This window comes from Physella acuta, unplaced genomic scaffold (assembly GCF_028476545.2).
Source record: "Physella acuta isolate Inbredline_101_S28 unplaced genomic scaffold, ASM2847654v3 ptg000008l, whole genome shotgun sequence".
Classification (NCBI taxonomy): Eukaryota; Metazoa; Mollusca; class Gastropoda; family Physidae; genus Physella; species Physella acuta.
Genome location: NW_026731528.1, coordinates 577,543 through 593,561, shown reverse-complemented (window position 1 = coordinate 593,561; position 16,019 = coordinate 577,543). Strand labels below are relative to the sequence as shown.

The 16,019-nt window shown below is 39.5% G+C and overlaps 1 protein-coding gene across 2 annotated transcripts; it reads left to right on the top strand.

Moving 5' to 3' along the window:
• Positions 1-100: 100 nt before the first annotated feature.
• On the top strand, positions 101-15,475 carry LOC131954533 (uncharacterized). Of its 2 annotated transcripts, none has more exons than XM_059318328.1 (4): positions 101-396; positions 11,005-11,680; positions 13,371-13,535; positions 13,801-15,475. In XM_059318328.1, the coding sequence occupies exons 2-4, from the start codon at positions 11,068-11,070 to the stop codon at positions 14,463-14,465; spliced, it is 1,443 nt and encodes a 480-aa protein (XP_059174311.1). In that variant the 5' UTR covers positions 101-396; positions 11,005-11,067; the 3' UTR covers positions 14,466-15,475. The 2 variants fall into 2 exon arrangements, with proteins under 2 accessions (XP_059174311.1, XP_059174381.1); XM_059318398.1 differs by lacking the exon at positions 101-396 and adding an exon at positions 4,208-4,263.
• The last annotated feature ends 544 nt before the right edge of the window (positions 15,476-16,019 follow it).

The window sequence follows — 16,019 nt, the reverse complement described above, 5'->3', positions numbered from 1 at the left end:
TTCTATGTGCCTTGCGTAAAAAAATCTGGCATATGAATTTTAACAACATTGTGGGCCTGAGACGCAGCTTCATCTTTACTCTTTAGGCCTATTTATTTAGTTAAGTTTGCAGTTATCTAGACTCTAGGTCTAGATCTTACACCTAAGTTTTATAGATCTAGATGTTGGTAGAAAGAACTAAAAAGTATATCAGTTAGGTTTTGACTTCTATGTTTTAAAAACAGATCTAGAGCAAACAAATCGATGGAGTAAAGATAACAGAAATTCTAACGAGAAAGGGATTATTTGGGCCATGGGGATATTGACCTGAGTTCAGACTTCAGAGACTTCTGAGCCCTAACCACAAAAGTTAGCGGAAGCCACACTAAACAATGACAATGTTCACTGAAAGAAAAGGTAAGGTTTATTTTACGTAGTCTTTATAAAAGTAAATAAGTAGCCTATTTATTTAATTTATTTAGAATAATTTACACAACCACTATCAATCTACAGTCTGCTACACAGTACTTACTTAATAAATACTTAATTGTAACAAACAGGTCTTATTTTATTACGTTTATTAACTTACTTATTACAATATAAATTATAATAAATATATAATTTAAATATATTACTTACTAGGCCTACAAGTACTGATATTAAATAGATCTAGCAGTGGTAGCAGGCTATAGTCACTCGGCTATAGATTATTTATAGTTTATAGATCTACGACTTCTAAGAAAAAGACAGTTATTTGGCAACGCCTTCTTTATTAAAATTTCAAGCAGAAGCCTTACTCTAGTAATTGTAATTAGTGTGGTACAATAACTTGAAAATTAAAAAAAAAATTATCTTGAATTTAATGATTCAGGCCAGTCTAATTACTTCAAATGAATAATTAAATAACAATTAGGCCTAAACACACAGATCTAGTATTAAACAATGATACAGTACCTCCCTGTGTCTATCAGTGTTTCTTCCAGACTTTTTTCTCCGGGGGGGGGGGGGGGGGGGCTTTCTTGGGGGGGGGGGGGGGCAGTGTTAAATGTATAGGTATATTTTATATATAAATTCCATTTCGTTCAGGGGGGGGGGGGGCGGACACTGTTAAATGTATATATTTCCATATAAAATCCATTTCGTTCGTGGGGACGGTAGACTTACTTTGGGGGGGGGGGGGGGCACCCTCCCCGAAGAGATTCCTGGAAGAAACTCTGGTGTCTACAGTTATACTAGTTATAGTTCTATAGATCTGTAATTCTTTGCTAAAAAGGTCTTCTTTACCTCTTTGCCAAAAATACCTTATTAAAACATAAACAAATATTATAATATTTAGGTCCTATACTACTAGACCAAATAGTAAACAGGCTATTTAGTTCTTATTTATTAAAATATCAGTAGACATTTTAAAAGCTGTGAAGACCTATTTGTTATGAAGTCAATGTTGTTTTCTCTATGAGATCATTCATCTAGTGCAGGGGTCTCCAAATTACGGCCCGCTGGCCGGATCCGACCCGCGAGGTCCTCTCATCCGGCCCACTGCGATCTTTTTGTCCACGGAAAAAACGTTTGTTGGTGATGGCTGAGGAGCTTTGCCCAGAAAAATCAAAGTCATGTTTGAAATTAACTGGCCCCCGAACTGAAATTTGATAGTTAATGCGGGCTCTCAGACTGAAAAGTTTGGAGACCCCTGATCTAGTGGATGATTTTGTGTTACCTTAAACTTTGAATAAAAAAAACTTGATAATGAAATCCTAACTCTCACCATTACATGTTACCAGCAGTATTTTACAACTCTATTGTGCTGTCAACATTTTATTATAAGAACCCACTATTTATAATATTACCTTATTTATATATTAAGACCTTGATGTTGAGTAGATGGAGTCACCTTACTAACATTGTTGTAAACGTAACATTAACACAGTTTTTGCCTTAAGATAGAACTTTGGATACAATTAAGTTCCTATACCAGTATTAAAGTTGATCACTACAAGCAGTTTTACATCTTAGCATCACCAATTTTGGCACCTTTAAAAAAACAGTTACATTAGGCTTCTATAAAGTTTATTTAGTTTGCTAATATATGTGCTTTGTAAAAGTGCAGCATTTTTAATTCCTGTACATTAATTGTGTGGGGCTGGAATCTCAAATGGTGTGGACATTATGTGTGGGGCTGGAATCTCAGATGGTGTAGATATTAGTTTCTGTGTGGGGCTGGAGTCTCAGATGGTGTGTACATTATGTGTAGGCTGGAATCTCAAATGGTGTGTACATTATGTGTAGGCTGGAATCTCAAATGGTGTGTACATTATGTGTAGGCTGGAATCTCAAATGGTGTGTACATTATGTGTAGGCTGGAATCTCAAATGGTGTGTACATTATGTGTAGGCTGGAATCTCAAATGGTGTGTACATTATGTGTGGGGCTGGAATCTCAGATGGTGTGTACATTATGTGTAGGCTGGAATCTCAGATGGTATGTACATTATATGTGGGGCTGGAATCTCAAATGGTGTGTACATTATATGTGGGGCTGGAATCCCAAATGGTGTGTACATTATGTGTGGGGCTAGAATCTCAGATGCTGTGTACATTATGTGTGGGGCTGGAATCCCAAATGGTGTGTACATTATGTGTAGGCTGGAGTCTCAAATGGTGTGTACATTATGTGTGGGGCTGGAATCTCAGATGCTGTGTACATTATGTGTGGGGCTGGAATCCCAAATGGTGTGTACATTATGTGTGGGGCTGGAATCTCAGATGCTGTGTACATTATGTGTGGGGCTGGAATCCTAAATGGTGTGTACATTATGTGTGGGGCTGGAATCTCAGATGCTGTGTACATTATGTGTGGGGCTGGAATCTCAGATGGTGTGTACATTATGTGTAGGCTGGAATCTCAGATGGTGTGTACATTATATGTGGGGCTGGAATCTCAAATGGTGTGTACATTATATGTGGGGCTGGAATCCCAAATGGTGTGTACATTATGTGTGGGGCTGGAATCTCAGATGCTGTGTACATTATGTGTGGGGTTGGAATCCCAAATGGTGTGTACATTATGTGTGGGGCTGGAATCTCAGATGCTGTGTACATTATGTGTGGGGCTGGAATCCCAAATGGTGTGTACACATTATGTGTTGGGCTGGAATCTCAGATGGTGTGAACATTATGTGTGGGGCTGGAATCTCAGATGGTGTAGATATTAGTTTCTGTGTGGGGCTGGAATCTCCAATGTTGTGTACATTGTGTGTGTGTGTGTGGGGGGGGGGGGGGGCTGGAATCTCAAATGTTGTGTACATTAGTTTATGTGTGGGTCTGGAATCTCAGATGGTGTGTACATTATGTACAGGGCTGGAATGTGTTTGTTGATCTTTTATTTTCCTTATATGTGGTGTAGATTTGTTTCTTCACACTGTTCTCATTCCCAAAGTATAAACATTTGAATTATTATTGTTACAATTGCTCTTTTTTTTTTTAACTACATTTTAATGTTGACAAAAACGTATTTAAATTCTAATTCTATATATTGACGTGCAAGATTCATATAATATATACTTAATTGTTTTAGAATGTGTATCCTGTTAATACTAATTACAAAAGATGGATATAGAAATTTTGGTCTTATAGCCTGCTGGACAGTTTTCACAACTTAGTCAGTGCTTTAGGAAATGTTGTTGTGCAGTTAACCTTTGTGCTGTGTTCCGACATAACTCAACCAGCTGTCTGTCAAAATAACAAGGTGAAGCTTGGCTGAAGCTACAGTAATAACTTAATGGTTGTGTTTATTTTTATTCCAGATGATATTTTTAAGCTTTTTCAGTTTATTTTACTCCTCCGCTTTTCATAACCACGATTTAGTACTTTTAATTAAGATGCTTTTTTTTTAAAAATAATTATTTCAAAACAGTTTTGTGTATTAAATAATTTTAAGTGAGAGTGGCTAAACCTTATCTAATGTTGTGTTTAATCTCAGCGTGTTTTCTGTGTTATCTGTTACGTCACGCCATGAGGAAGATGCGTCGATGCATCTTTAAGAAGCGTGCATGTAACCTTCAGTAAGAGACGAGCTAAAAAAAAAAAACCACGACAGGACTGGTCAGTTGCTAATACCTTTTAAAGTTTTACCTAGAGTCCTCTAAGTCTGACATTTTTTCGCGGACTTGGAGCAGGTTACCTGCGTGGTTGTGGCTATTTTTAGCTCATTTTCATTTAGTGGCTAAGTGGGAGAGACTTGTCTACAGTGTCTGAATGATACGGTGTTTTCATAGAAACATGAAAGGTAAGTTGATGCTAGGCTAACATGGTTAAACATCAAGCATATTTTTGCACGGGTATTTTTAGCATTCCATTGCGACAGTGCTTAGGCCTGCAAGTACTGTCATTAAATAAACGGGAGGGACTCCACTTAGAGGCTGGTCGCTGGTATCCTATCCGTTCTCTCTTGGAGCTGGTGTTTGATGTTTGTAGTTTCTTATCGGGTGGTGTGTATGGTGTCTTGTTTCGTGGCTTGTATATTGTCATGATTGGTGATTTGTATGGTGTCCTGTTTTGTCATTTGTATGGAAGTCCTATGTGGTGGTTTGTATGGTGCCCTGTTTGGTGGTTTTCTATAATGTCTTGGTGTCTTATTTGGTAGTTTGTTGTATGTTAAGTGATTTGCACCAAGTCCTGCCCACTATTCTGTAAGGTGCGTCTTGTACACAAAGCTTCGTGTAAGGCCTGTTTCATAGCTTACATATATTACCCATTTAGTCATGTATATAGAAATTGAATCTTACTATGTGTATACCAGTCCGTAGTGTAATGAATATAGCCCAGTTAAATACTTGGAACGCGTGTCCTACTGTAGTCGGTATGGAAGTTATGCTGTATGTTTTAGTCCTGTTTACAGTGTGTATGGCTATAATTTGATGTCTTCTATGGAAGTCTTCTTTGCCAGTCTGCGTGAAAGTCATCTTTGGTTGTTAGTATGTAACTCCAATAGTTTACTAAGAAATCTCGTAAAGTAATGTATCCAGAAATCCTGTTGGTCTGTGTGTGTGTGTGTGTGCCTGTGTTGTGTTGTATGTGAGTCTGTGCTGTGCACAAAAGGTTTATTGTAGTCCGTATGTAAGTCAGTTTTTTGTGTGCTTGTTTGACAGTATTGTTTGATAACACATCAAGTACTTTGTATGTAGTCCTCTTGTTGTTTGTCTGTGCACCATGTATGGCATTGTTTATAGTTAACGTGGACGTGAATTGTTCATATCGTGCCTAGTTTTTGACGGTCTGTGTCCAAAGCCATTCACTTCTAACATTGTTTCGTGGGTAATCTCACCCGATGGTTACGTTGGTTCCTGTTTCTAATTTTTTAAATAATTTTGTGTGTGTTAAGCTGCGTTAGTTCGTGTTTTTGATTCTAATTTCGCGTTGTTGAATTTTTTTTTTTTTGCTAAGCTTTATTAGATCATGTTTCTGATTCTATTTTCGTAGTCATGTTTGTTAAGTTCCGTTAGTTCGTGTTTCTGATTCTATTATCGCGGTTTTTTTTTTTTGGTTAAGCTTTATTACTTCGTGTTTCTGATTCTATTTTTGCGGATTTTCAGAACCCGAAAGCAAATACTTTGTCACAAACAAATACCTTTAGACAATCGTAAACGAATGTCGAGATGCTATCAATGCAGTAACTGACACAAGAAAATATCCTGTTTTTAACCAGCGAACCGTGTCCATTTGTTTCGCCTCGGCCTGTTCTATGAATAACAGTCTTGTCCTCACTTCAGAGGTCTATTTCATAAACAGGTAGGAGCATTGTTTCAGATGACCGGCTATACCTAGTTATAGGGTGTATAGGATGACAGGTTATATGTAGTAATAGGGTATATAGGATGACAGGCTATATGTAGTAATAGGGTATATAGGATGACAGGCTGTACGTAGTAATAGGGTATATAGGATGACAGGCTATATGTAGTAATAGGGTATATAGGATGACAGGCTATACAGGGTGACAGACTGTGTATGATGACCGGCTATACGTAGTAACAAAGTATGCATGATAACAGGCTCTTCGGGGTGAAAAACTATGTGTGAAGACAGGCTATATAAATGGTTTGAAAAACTATGTGCGAAGACAGGCTATACGGGGTGGAAAACTATGTATGATGACAAACTATACATGACGGCAGAAATTATGCTGAGAACATGGATGTGTTAATATTGTTGTGTTTTTTTAGCATGGTTATATTGTGTGTGTTTTTTTTTTTCATTTCTTATTGAATTCTGGAATGACGGCTGATATATTGGATGCTCTGTAGATTGTCATTGTTCGTTACACTGTGATACACTAGTCAAAACATTTGGTTACCAGATTTAGTTGACGTTCAGGGAAATTGTTTAAAGCGGTTCTAGCTGGTATATTTGTAGCGTGTGTGTGTGTGTGTGTGTTAGATAATGAGAAGTTGTAGATGATAATAAAGATTTGACGAGGAGCATTTATTAAACATCCTTATAACCCCCCCCCCCCCCTCCCCCACACACCGTACTTCCTGGTGAACAGTTGAATTCGTAGATATATCTCGTACAATGTAGTTGTTTGTTTTATCACCCCACCCCTATCTCCTCTGAGACCCGTGTTGAGTAAGCACGAGATGCGTTTCCTGGTCATTGTCTTCCGTGGGTCCGTCACTTTTTGGTCATCCGTAGTTCCGTCACTTTTTTGGTCATCCGTAGGTCCGTAACTTTTTGGTCATCCGTGGGTCCATCACTTTTTTGGTCATCCGTAGGTCCGTCACTTTTTGGTCATCCTTAGGTCCGTCACTTTTTGGTCATCCGTAGGTCCGTCACTTTTTGGTCATCCGTAGGTCCGTCACTTTTTGGTCATCCGTAGTTCCGTCACTTTTTGGTCAACCGTAGGTCCGTCACTTTTTTGATCATCCGTAGGTCCGTCACTTTTTGGTCATCCGTAGGTCCGTCACTTTTTGGTCAACCGTAGGTCCGTCACTTTTTTGATCATCCGTAGGTCCGTCACTTTTTGGTCATCCGTAGGTCCGTCACTTTTTGGTCATCCGTAGGTCCGTCACTTTTTGGTCATCCGTAGGTCCGTCACTTTTTGGTCATCCGTAGGTCCGTCACTTTTTGGTCATCCGTAGGTCCGTCACTTTTTGGTCATCCGTAGGTCCGTCACTTTTTGGTCATCCGTAGGTCCGTCACTTTTTGGTCATCCGTAGGTCCGTCACTTTTTGGTCATCCGTAGGTCCGTCACTTTTTGGTCATCCGTAGGTCCGTCACTTTTTGGTCATCCGTAGGTCCGTCACTTTTTGGTCATCCGTAGGTCCGTCACTTTTTGGTCATCCGTAGGTCCGTCACTTTTTGGTCATCCGTAGGTCCGTCACTTTTTGGTCATCCGTAGGTCCGTCACTTTATGGTCATCCGTAGCTCTGTCACTTCATGGTCATCCGTAGGTCCGTCCCAGGGCTCGGGTCGGTAAAACTCATGCTTGCTAAACCCTATTCTTCTCGAGTTCGAGCCACGGGCAGACGAAGCTTAACAATTAGGGACATCAACCCATCTAGGAAACTCCAAAAATCAGTTACATAAAGAAAGCAGATTGAAATCGTGTCGACGGGCCAAATGGCGGACGACACGTTGACACGTTATACCCGAATGTGTTGGAGGAAATTACGTCCAGCATTACAATTATAAGAACAAATTAGAAAAAGAAGGGGGCGTCCCTTTTTGAGCGGCTGTGGGACAGTCCCTTTTTGGTCATTGGGGGGGGGGGGGGGGTAAATTCAAGGCACATCCAAATCACGCTCTATAAATGATGTGAACTCCAGAACGACGTGGACGCAGCACACTAGCACACAAAGAGGTATAACATAATTTCTATGGCATTTAAACAACCTAGTGGACTGTGTACTCACAACCATACGTTATGGCTCACGTACACGTATGAGCAACAAAATTGGAAGCGACTTAGTAAATGAACATCATCAACGATAGCTAAAGGGACTTAGTAAATGAGCATCATCAACGATGGTTGAAGCGACTTAGTAAATGAACATCATCAACATCGGTTGGAGGGACTAAGTAAATGAACATCATCAACGATAGTCAAAGAAAATTAGTAATGGTACAAGAACTAGCAATATACCTGTTGTTTTATGACCGTCTTTTCATGTTAGCCGCACCAATAGATTTGTTTTACCTGTCATTATAGGGGGGGGGGTGGAGGAGGAGGTGATTCGATATGGGTGTTGTTCGTGAAATGATGTTGAAGTGACCCTCAGGCTAGCTGTCAGTGCGTCTTAACGTGGTATCTCCTTACCTTACTTAACCTCTGGAAAATCCCCATTGGCTGTGATTGCTGTGGGGCTGGCGTCTGTCTGAATGATTGATTGCTTTTCTGTAGGCTTCCGTTTTTCCCCCTTGTGTTTTTGTTTTACATGCCTAAATATAAGATGTTTCTGTTTAGGTTCATTTTATACTATTGTTGAGCATCTCAAGTGTAGGTTATTTTAACTTAATACTGAACGTATATTAATGCATTGATTATTTTAATAAAAAACGCAAGATATTGTTTGTAACTATGAAATTAAAGGGATCTAATCCAACAATCTACTACAGAAAAAGGGTCCAGATCAAAACACATTATTTAAGAAAACAAGATTTAAAAAAAAAACCGTTAAATCACATTATTAACCTATTGAATACATCGCTGTACTTAAGGTCTTTAAGACTTCTTTTACATGTCCTTTGTAATTATATCGATCACTTAATTTTGTTTCTTTAAATTTATTTAATCTCTAAACCGTGACTGCTTTATAATCCTATCGGCAAGTGTGAAAGTACGGGCTGCTGCGTCTATTGTTATGTAACAGTGAAATGATTTCACGTCGTGTCCTATCTGACCCACACTACCTCGCCGCTGTTGTTCTAGGCGCTACGTATGACTAGTGGATTCTGGTGAAGTTTTTTTTTTTTACACAGTTGAATGGTCACTTAAAATATGCGTGTTGAGGGGGTCCTCGGCAAATGACGATTACGTCGACATTTGAAGCGATTCCCACCCCTCAACGTTACAAAACGTCATGAAAATCTAGACCCTTCTGAAAGTAACGTCACAACGCCCCAGCCCCAACGGGAGTAATTAACTCTAAGTTAACCACAGCTAAGATAATTTAAAGTTTTTAAAACTGTCAATGTTTAAAGAAATACATAATATTCGCTTCATTACATTTTCCCCACCCTCTTTTTGCCCCCCCCCCCTCATTAATAGTTCGTCACAATATCACCCGCCCTACCCAATGGTGTTTAGTCATTTATGTAGGCCTACGACCCCTAATAGTTTTTTGTCAAACACTAGTGTATAGCATTGTAACAGTAACAACTCTGCGTGGAATTGGCACGTTCTCAAGTTTGAACCGCATTTATAGACTTGTAAAACATGTTTTATAATTACACATCTTCACAGTAGCGCTATAGTGTGCTGCATCGTGTGTTTTTGTGTACAAGGTTACACATTCATACACTTGTTGATGAAAATTAAAATGCAAGTCATTAAAAGGCCAAGCTTTTGTGATAATCCCTTTCATGGTTAGCAGCTTAGTTTGAGAGTATGTACTGCTCTGTTTATGGATTAGCGGGTTAGTTTGAAAGTATGTACTGCTCTGTTTATGGGTTGGGTTAGTTCCAGCGTATGTACTGCTCTGTTTATGAGTTAGCAGGTTTCAGCTTTGTTTGAGAGTTTTTTTAGTGCTCTGTTTATGGTTTAGCAGCTTAGTTTTAGAGTATGTACTGCTCTTTTTATGTATAGCAGCTTAGTTTGAGAGTATTTACTGCTCTCATTCAGGGCTTAGCAGGTTAGTTTGAGTGTATGTACTGCTCTGTTTATGGCTTAGCAGCTTAGTTTGAGAGTATGTACTGCTCTGTTTATGGCTTAGCAGCTTAGTTTGAGAGTATGTACTGCTCTGTTTATGGGTTAGCAGGTTAGTTTGAGAGTATGTACTTCTCTGAGAACAACTTTCTTGTACACAAACCTCTCAGCCCAGTCAGTAAACACCATTTCCCATTCTCTCTGTAACTGATATTCTAGCAGGACCCTTAAGATTGACTGCAACATCATTAATTCTCCTTTTAACTTACCTACATCAAACTGGTCTATATCAGGTTTCCTTAGTTCTGCCTATAAAAGATTTACTTCTACCAAAATAGTCTTTAGTCTTTTTTTTTACCTTCGTGGATAAATGATTCTTTGGTTCTAGTATAAGTAAAAGTGGTGTTTCCTGGACAAAACTGGAGTTGTTGTCAGCAACATTTAATCAACAGTAGTTTACTACAACGCTAGTGGGAAAATATGTTAATTTATTGTAAAATTATGTAAATTCATTTTGTAATTTTTGGCTTGCAGTATATATAGGTGTTCCTGTGTGTTTGTTTGGAAATGTTAAATGGGTGAAGCCTTTGTAGGTTGTTGTTTTATTATGGCTGTGGTGTAACAATTGTTGTAATTGCTGGTCTTATTGTGCTATGGCTGTGGTTTAACAGTTGTTGTGTGTGCTGGTCTTATTGTGCTATGGCTGTGGTTTAACAGTTGTCATATTTGCTGGTCCTCTGACCATTACATCAAGAATATTAGTATCACTTCTTTGACTATTTGGTACACTAATTTGATCATTATTTTGACCAAGTTTTATGTTAATTATCTGTGGGTGAGTAAGTTGGTTGGGCTTGTGGCAACCATTAGAATTCAAATTTCTTTCAAGGTTTACAAATAAAAAAACATTAGGTTCAAACAGTATTGACATTCAGGGCTTTGGAACGAAAAAATGATTTAGTTTGTTATACCTAAAGAAAACAAATGCTTATTTTATTTTTTTGTATTTAAAAGATTTTTGTTATAAATTTTTATTACACTATCTTTTATTCTACTTTTCTGTTAATTTTTAAACTGTTTTTTTTATTTATGTAAGCACATTTGAATAAAAACGCCATGGAGATTGAAGCTAACATTATAAGAATGTTTTGTTTATGCTTGCAGCTGAGCTTGTGTTGATGTGGTCAGCTGGTGTCTCCTCGCTTGTACCACCCATGTTGTACTGAAATGACCTCAGAACAAGCCCCAGTGGTCGCCACTGGTGATGGCTTATACCCACCCCTGGAGTACCTGCACCGGATCAGCCACGGGAATGTCACAGCTCACATTGACCCTCTCTCTACAGAGCCCAGAACTCCCCAGCCCTCCGTCCGCCAGCCGTCTGTGCCTGCCATATCTCAGCACAGCCTGCCCACCTACAGGCAGGCTAATGTCTCGCGGGAGACAGTCACATCTTCAAGCCATCCCTTATCTGAACCTGCCCCCATGGAATCAGCTCTTCCGGATATTCTCAACTCCCACATGTTGCCTCAAACACGACAACACAGACAGCATCGCAATCACCGAGGGCGGACGTTAGAAGGGGCACCTCACCCCCACCATCACAGCAGGCCGCATCGGCAGCAGAGGAGGTCAAGGACTCGGTCCACTTCGACAACACAGACCCAGGAAGGGACGTGTAAGGAGCCGTGTGTCAAATGTATCGCCACGGTGACATCTTTTCGATGGGTTCTTATAGTGCTGTCAGTGCTGGGGGTGTGTTGTGTGGTGACTGGGATAGTCCTGGCAGCTGTTAGGTCGGCAGGGAACAGTTTCCTGTTTCTGGCTATCATGTTTATAGGTGAGTACTGGATGTGCACTCGTTGTAATTGATGCCAGAGTTAGGTGGACACTGTCAGGATGAAAACCATGGTCACATTTACTATTTGCTGTAGGTTTTCTTAACTAAAACACCACATTCACTATCTGATGTAGGTTTTCTTAACTAAAACATCACATTCACTATCTGCTGTAGGTTGTCTTAACTAAAACATCACATTCACTATCTGCTGTAGGTTGTCTTAACTAAAACATCACATTCACTATCTGATGTAGGTTTTCTTACCTAAAACATCACATTCACTATTTGTGTGTGTTAACTGCTGTAGGTTGTCCTAAACTAAATCATCACATTCACTATTTGTGTATGCTAAACTGCTGCCATAGTTGACATTGTCATGATAAAAAAACAATAGCCCTTCTTACCCAAACCTAATTAATTCGGCTGGTTGTTTCACACATAGAAAAATAAAAGTAGCATTAAGTAGGTCACCTTTTTTATCACCAACTCACACATGGTATACAATAGGATATTTTGTTCAGACTGAGGGATTTTAGTATAACAGGAAACAACTGCCACATTTACTTCCCCTTCTTCCTTGTCTATTGTCCTTACAAGTGTTTGTTAAAAGACTGCTATTTACAAATCTTTAAGTACCATCACAGAGGAGAAATAAAATCTAAAAGAGGATGTAATGTCACAGCATGTGGCTGAGGTTGTTGAACATTTTAATTCTTTGTCTGCCCAGTTTTAAAAAAAAAATCATGAGTGTCATGTTTAAATGGAATTAATTTCCTTGTTTTTTTGTGTTTTTTTTATTAAATAAATTGATAAAAATGTTATTATATCCCTTTGTCATTCTCACTTTGAAAGAGTTATTTTGGTGATGATTTTTTTTGTCCAACATTTTTTGTTGAGCTTCAGTTTAATTTCTATCTTTTCATTTCACATTTTTTTCCGCTCTTCATTTTAAGCTCAAGTCTCCTCTGGAAGTCAGGCACACTTTGTGTTGGCTACTGATGTTAAGATTTGTTCAGATCATTAAATAAACCAAATCTTAACTGGTCATACCATTACCTATATTTAGCTTTCCCCCACCTCACTGCTGTAATCAGATACTTGGACAAATCATTGTAGAGGTGGGATGGACACATGTTGACCTGTCAGGGGTGGACACATGTTGACCTGTCTGGGGTGGACACATGTTGACTTGTCAGGGGTAGGGTGGACACATGTTGACTTGTCAGGGGTAGGGTGGACACATGTTGACCTGTCTGGTGTAGGGTGGACACATGTTGACCTGTCTGGTGTAGGGTGGACACATGTTGACCTGTCAGGGGTGGACATATGTTGACCTGTCTGGTGTAGGGTGGACACATGTTGACCTGTCAGGGGTGGACATATGTTGACCTGTCTGGTGTAGGGTGGACATATGTTGACCTGTCTGGTGTAGGGTGGACACATGTTGACCTGTCTGGTGTAGGGTGGACACATGTTGACCTGTCTGGTGTAGGGTGGACACATGTTGACCTTTCTGGGGTGGACACATGTTGACCTGTCTGGTGTAGGGTGGACACATGTTGACCTGTCAGGGTTGGACACATGTTGACCTGTCAGGGGTAAGGTGGACACATGTTGACCTGTCAAGAGTCAACACATGCTTATCTGTCAAGGGTGAACATAAGATGAACTATTTACCATTGTATTTTAGGTCTGGGTGTGCTCCTGGTCATTGTGGTGGGGGTGGGGTGGAAGTGTACACCACGAGGTCATGAACCCCTTCATGCACTGTTTGGCATCGGCCATTTTCAAGGTGGTCAAACAAGAGAGAGGCGGCCTCGTAGACACAGAAACAGGGATGGTCAATGGTTTGGTGGTGAGTTCGTTTATAATTAAAAAAAGATTTTTAAAAAATAATTTTTCACATAATTAGTTTGTGATTATTGAGTTTGAAAATGTACTTTGCTAGGCTGCATGATTTTACCAACACATGCCATATGTGACTTGGTTGTTCAAAATATTTTTAACATCTTAACCTTAACAGCTTTCATCTCTCATCTTAATTTAAATTATTTTACCTTCCAAGCCTTGTTCTCCTAAATTCATTTCCTAAGTTCACAATCTTTTTTTTTCTCTGAAAGGTTTTATGTACCCAGAGTTTCAATACAGAAGGCCACCACCCACTTATGCAGCATCTATGCAAGACTATCAGAACCAGACTGAAGTAGTTCCCCCTCCAGAAACTGGCGGCAGCTTGCCAGCCTCACCTCCACCTTCATATCGTTCTCGTGCTTCCACTGTCCACTCTGCCATTCACATTTCACTATCCCATGATAGCGAGCTGCCCAGCTCCAGACCCCCCACATACAGGTCCAGGGCGCCCTCACGGAGGCCTTCTATCCCGCTAAGGGAAGGTAACTCTGATCACACAGATGACTCCCCCTGGGTGGTGACAGACCCAGGCAACACTCTGGAACCTAGTGAAGGAGCAATGGCCCGGCCTGTTGATGCGGCTGAGTTGGTGGGGAACACAGCTCAGCTGAAACTCAGTGACCAGCAGCACATTGATAAAACTGCATGTGTCCTGCAGTCGTCCTCATCTTCCCCTACCCAGACTTTATCTCAGACTGGACGGAACAAACCACACAGTCTACACCAGCGAATGGCTTCGGAAGATCGGCACATTTTAGAGGAGACTTTACAGTCATTAGAAGAACATATCAATGAAACTGAAGGTATTGCTAACGAAGGGGCGAGTTTTGACGAGCAGGATCAACATGTTTCTGATTTTAATACCCATTTGTAGCACAATCCGACATTTTTTAATCATCCACTTGTAAACAGTGAACAACATCATTATTTTAGCACAGTGGTTGTGAGAACAGAATTTTTTTGTCTGTGTGATTTTCATGTTTTATTTATTCTTTCTTACCTGTTTGTGCTATTACTTTGATTAATGTCAGTATTTTGTCATACTGCTGCTACTTCATTTCTGCGTGAAATTTTAGTGTCAGCCAATCAAAAGAAGATGTGCAGAAAGTTGCTGGCTCAACATATTTTTCCTGTACTAGCAGTTGTTGATATTACTAGATGAAGCTATTCATCAGACCATTTTTTCCAGTATCTTATATCTTGTTCTGTAACATTCCTGTGAACACACTGTATGCATTATTTTATAAACAGCAGCAGTTGTGGGACCTAGTTCTAGTTGCTCCCAAATGTAAACATTCTTAATTACCAGACAGCTGATATAACTTTTTATGCCAGTATCGTATAACATTTTTATCTCTGGCAACTCCAAAACTTGAGAAGTGCCAGATTTCTTTTTTAAGAAGCCAAATATTTTATGGTTGAATTTTATGAATTTTATGTGGGTCTCTATTTTTAAAATAGAAAATAAATACATTTACAAACAAAATGAAAAGTTAGTGGGCTTTATGAAATAAAAAATTCCTAAAGAATATAGAATTGTAAAAGTTGAGAATGTGCTTGCAGCACAGGTTATCCATTTTGTGTAATATTTTTAACCTAAAAAAGTGCACACACGTACATGAGGTTGAGAATACATTTAAATGTCTCTAAAATTTTCATTTACAATTTTAATACATGTAAATGTTTCTCTAAGCAAATACCAGCTTGCACTTAATTTAATAATTCTGAAAATTAAGTATACGAGCTGACCCGCTGCGTATCATACGCCGCTATTTAGTTGTTTTTTTTTTTCTACTTTTCAGTAATTTATAATTTGTGAATTCGACAGTACCAATGCTGCCATTGAAAATATTTGCTTAAAAACACTACCCCCCCCCCCCCCCCCCCCCACGTGAAAGCAGCCTCCTCTTAGTTACCTCCTCTAAGTTTAAAATCGTTTCAAACTAAATTATCTGCCCCTAATAGCCGTCACCAAACCCATCTCTATGATTGTAAAATGTAAACAGAGTGAACACCGCTCACCAGATCATGTGGGGGTGGTAGTGATAGTGATAGAGAGGAAGAGAGGGGACTGCAAAGGCGCGCTTGCAGCTTGTTTTCTAACTGATCCCAGAAGAGAATTATATATACGAGCCGACCCGCGGTGTATCATACGCCGCTATTTTGTTGTTTTTTCTACTTTTCAGTAATTCATAATTTGTTGTTTTTTCTACTTTTCAGTAATTCATAATTTGTGAATTCGACAGTACCAATGCTGCCACTGAAAATATTTGCTTTAAAACACTAAACCCCCATTCCCCCCCGAAACCCCCCACCCCCCCCCCCCCCCCCCCCCACCACCACCCCCCACCCCGTGAATGCAGTCTCCTCCTAGTTACCTCCTCTAAGTTTAAAATAGTTTCAAACTGAATTATCTGCCCCTAATAGC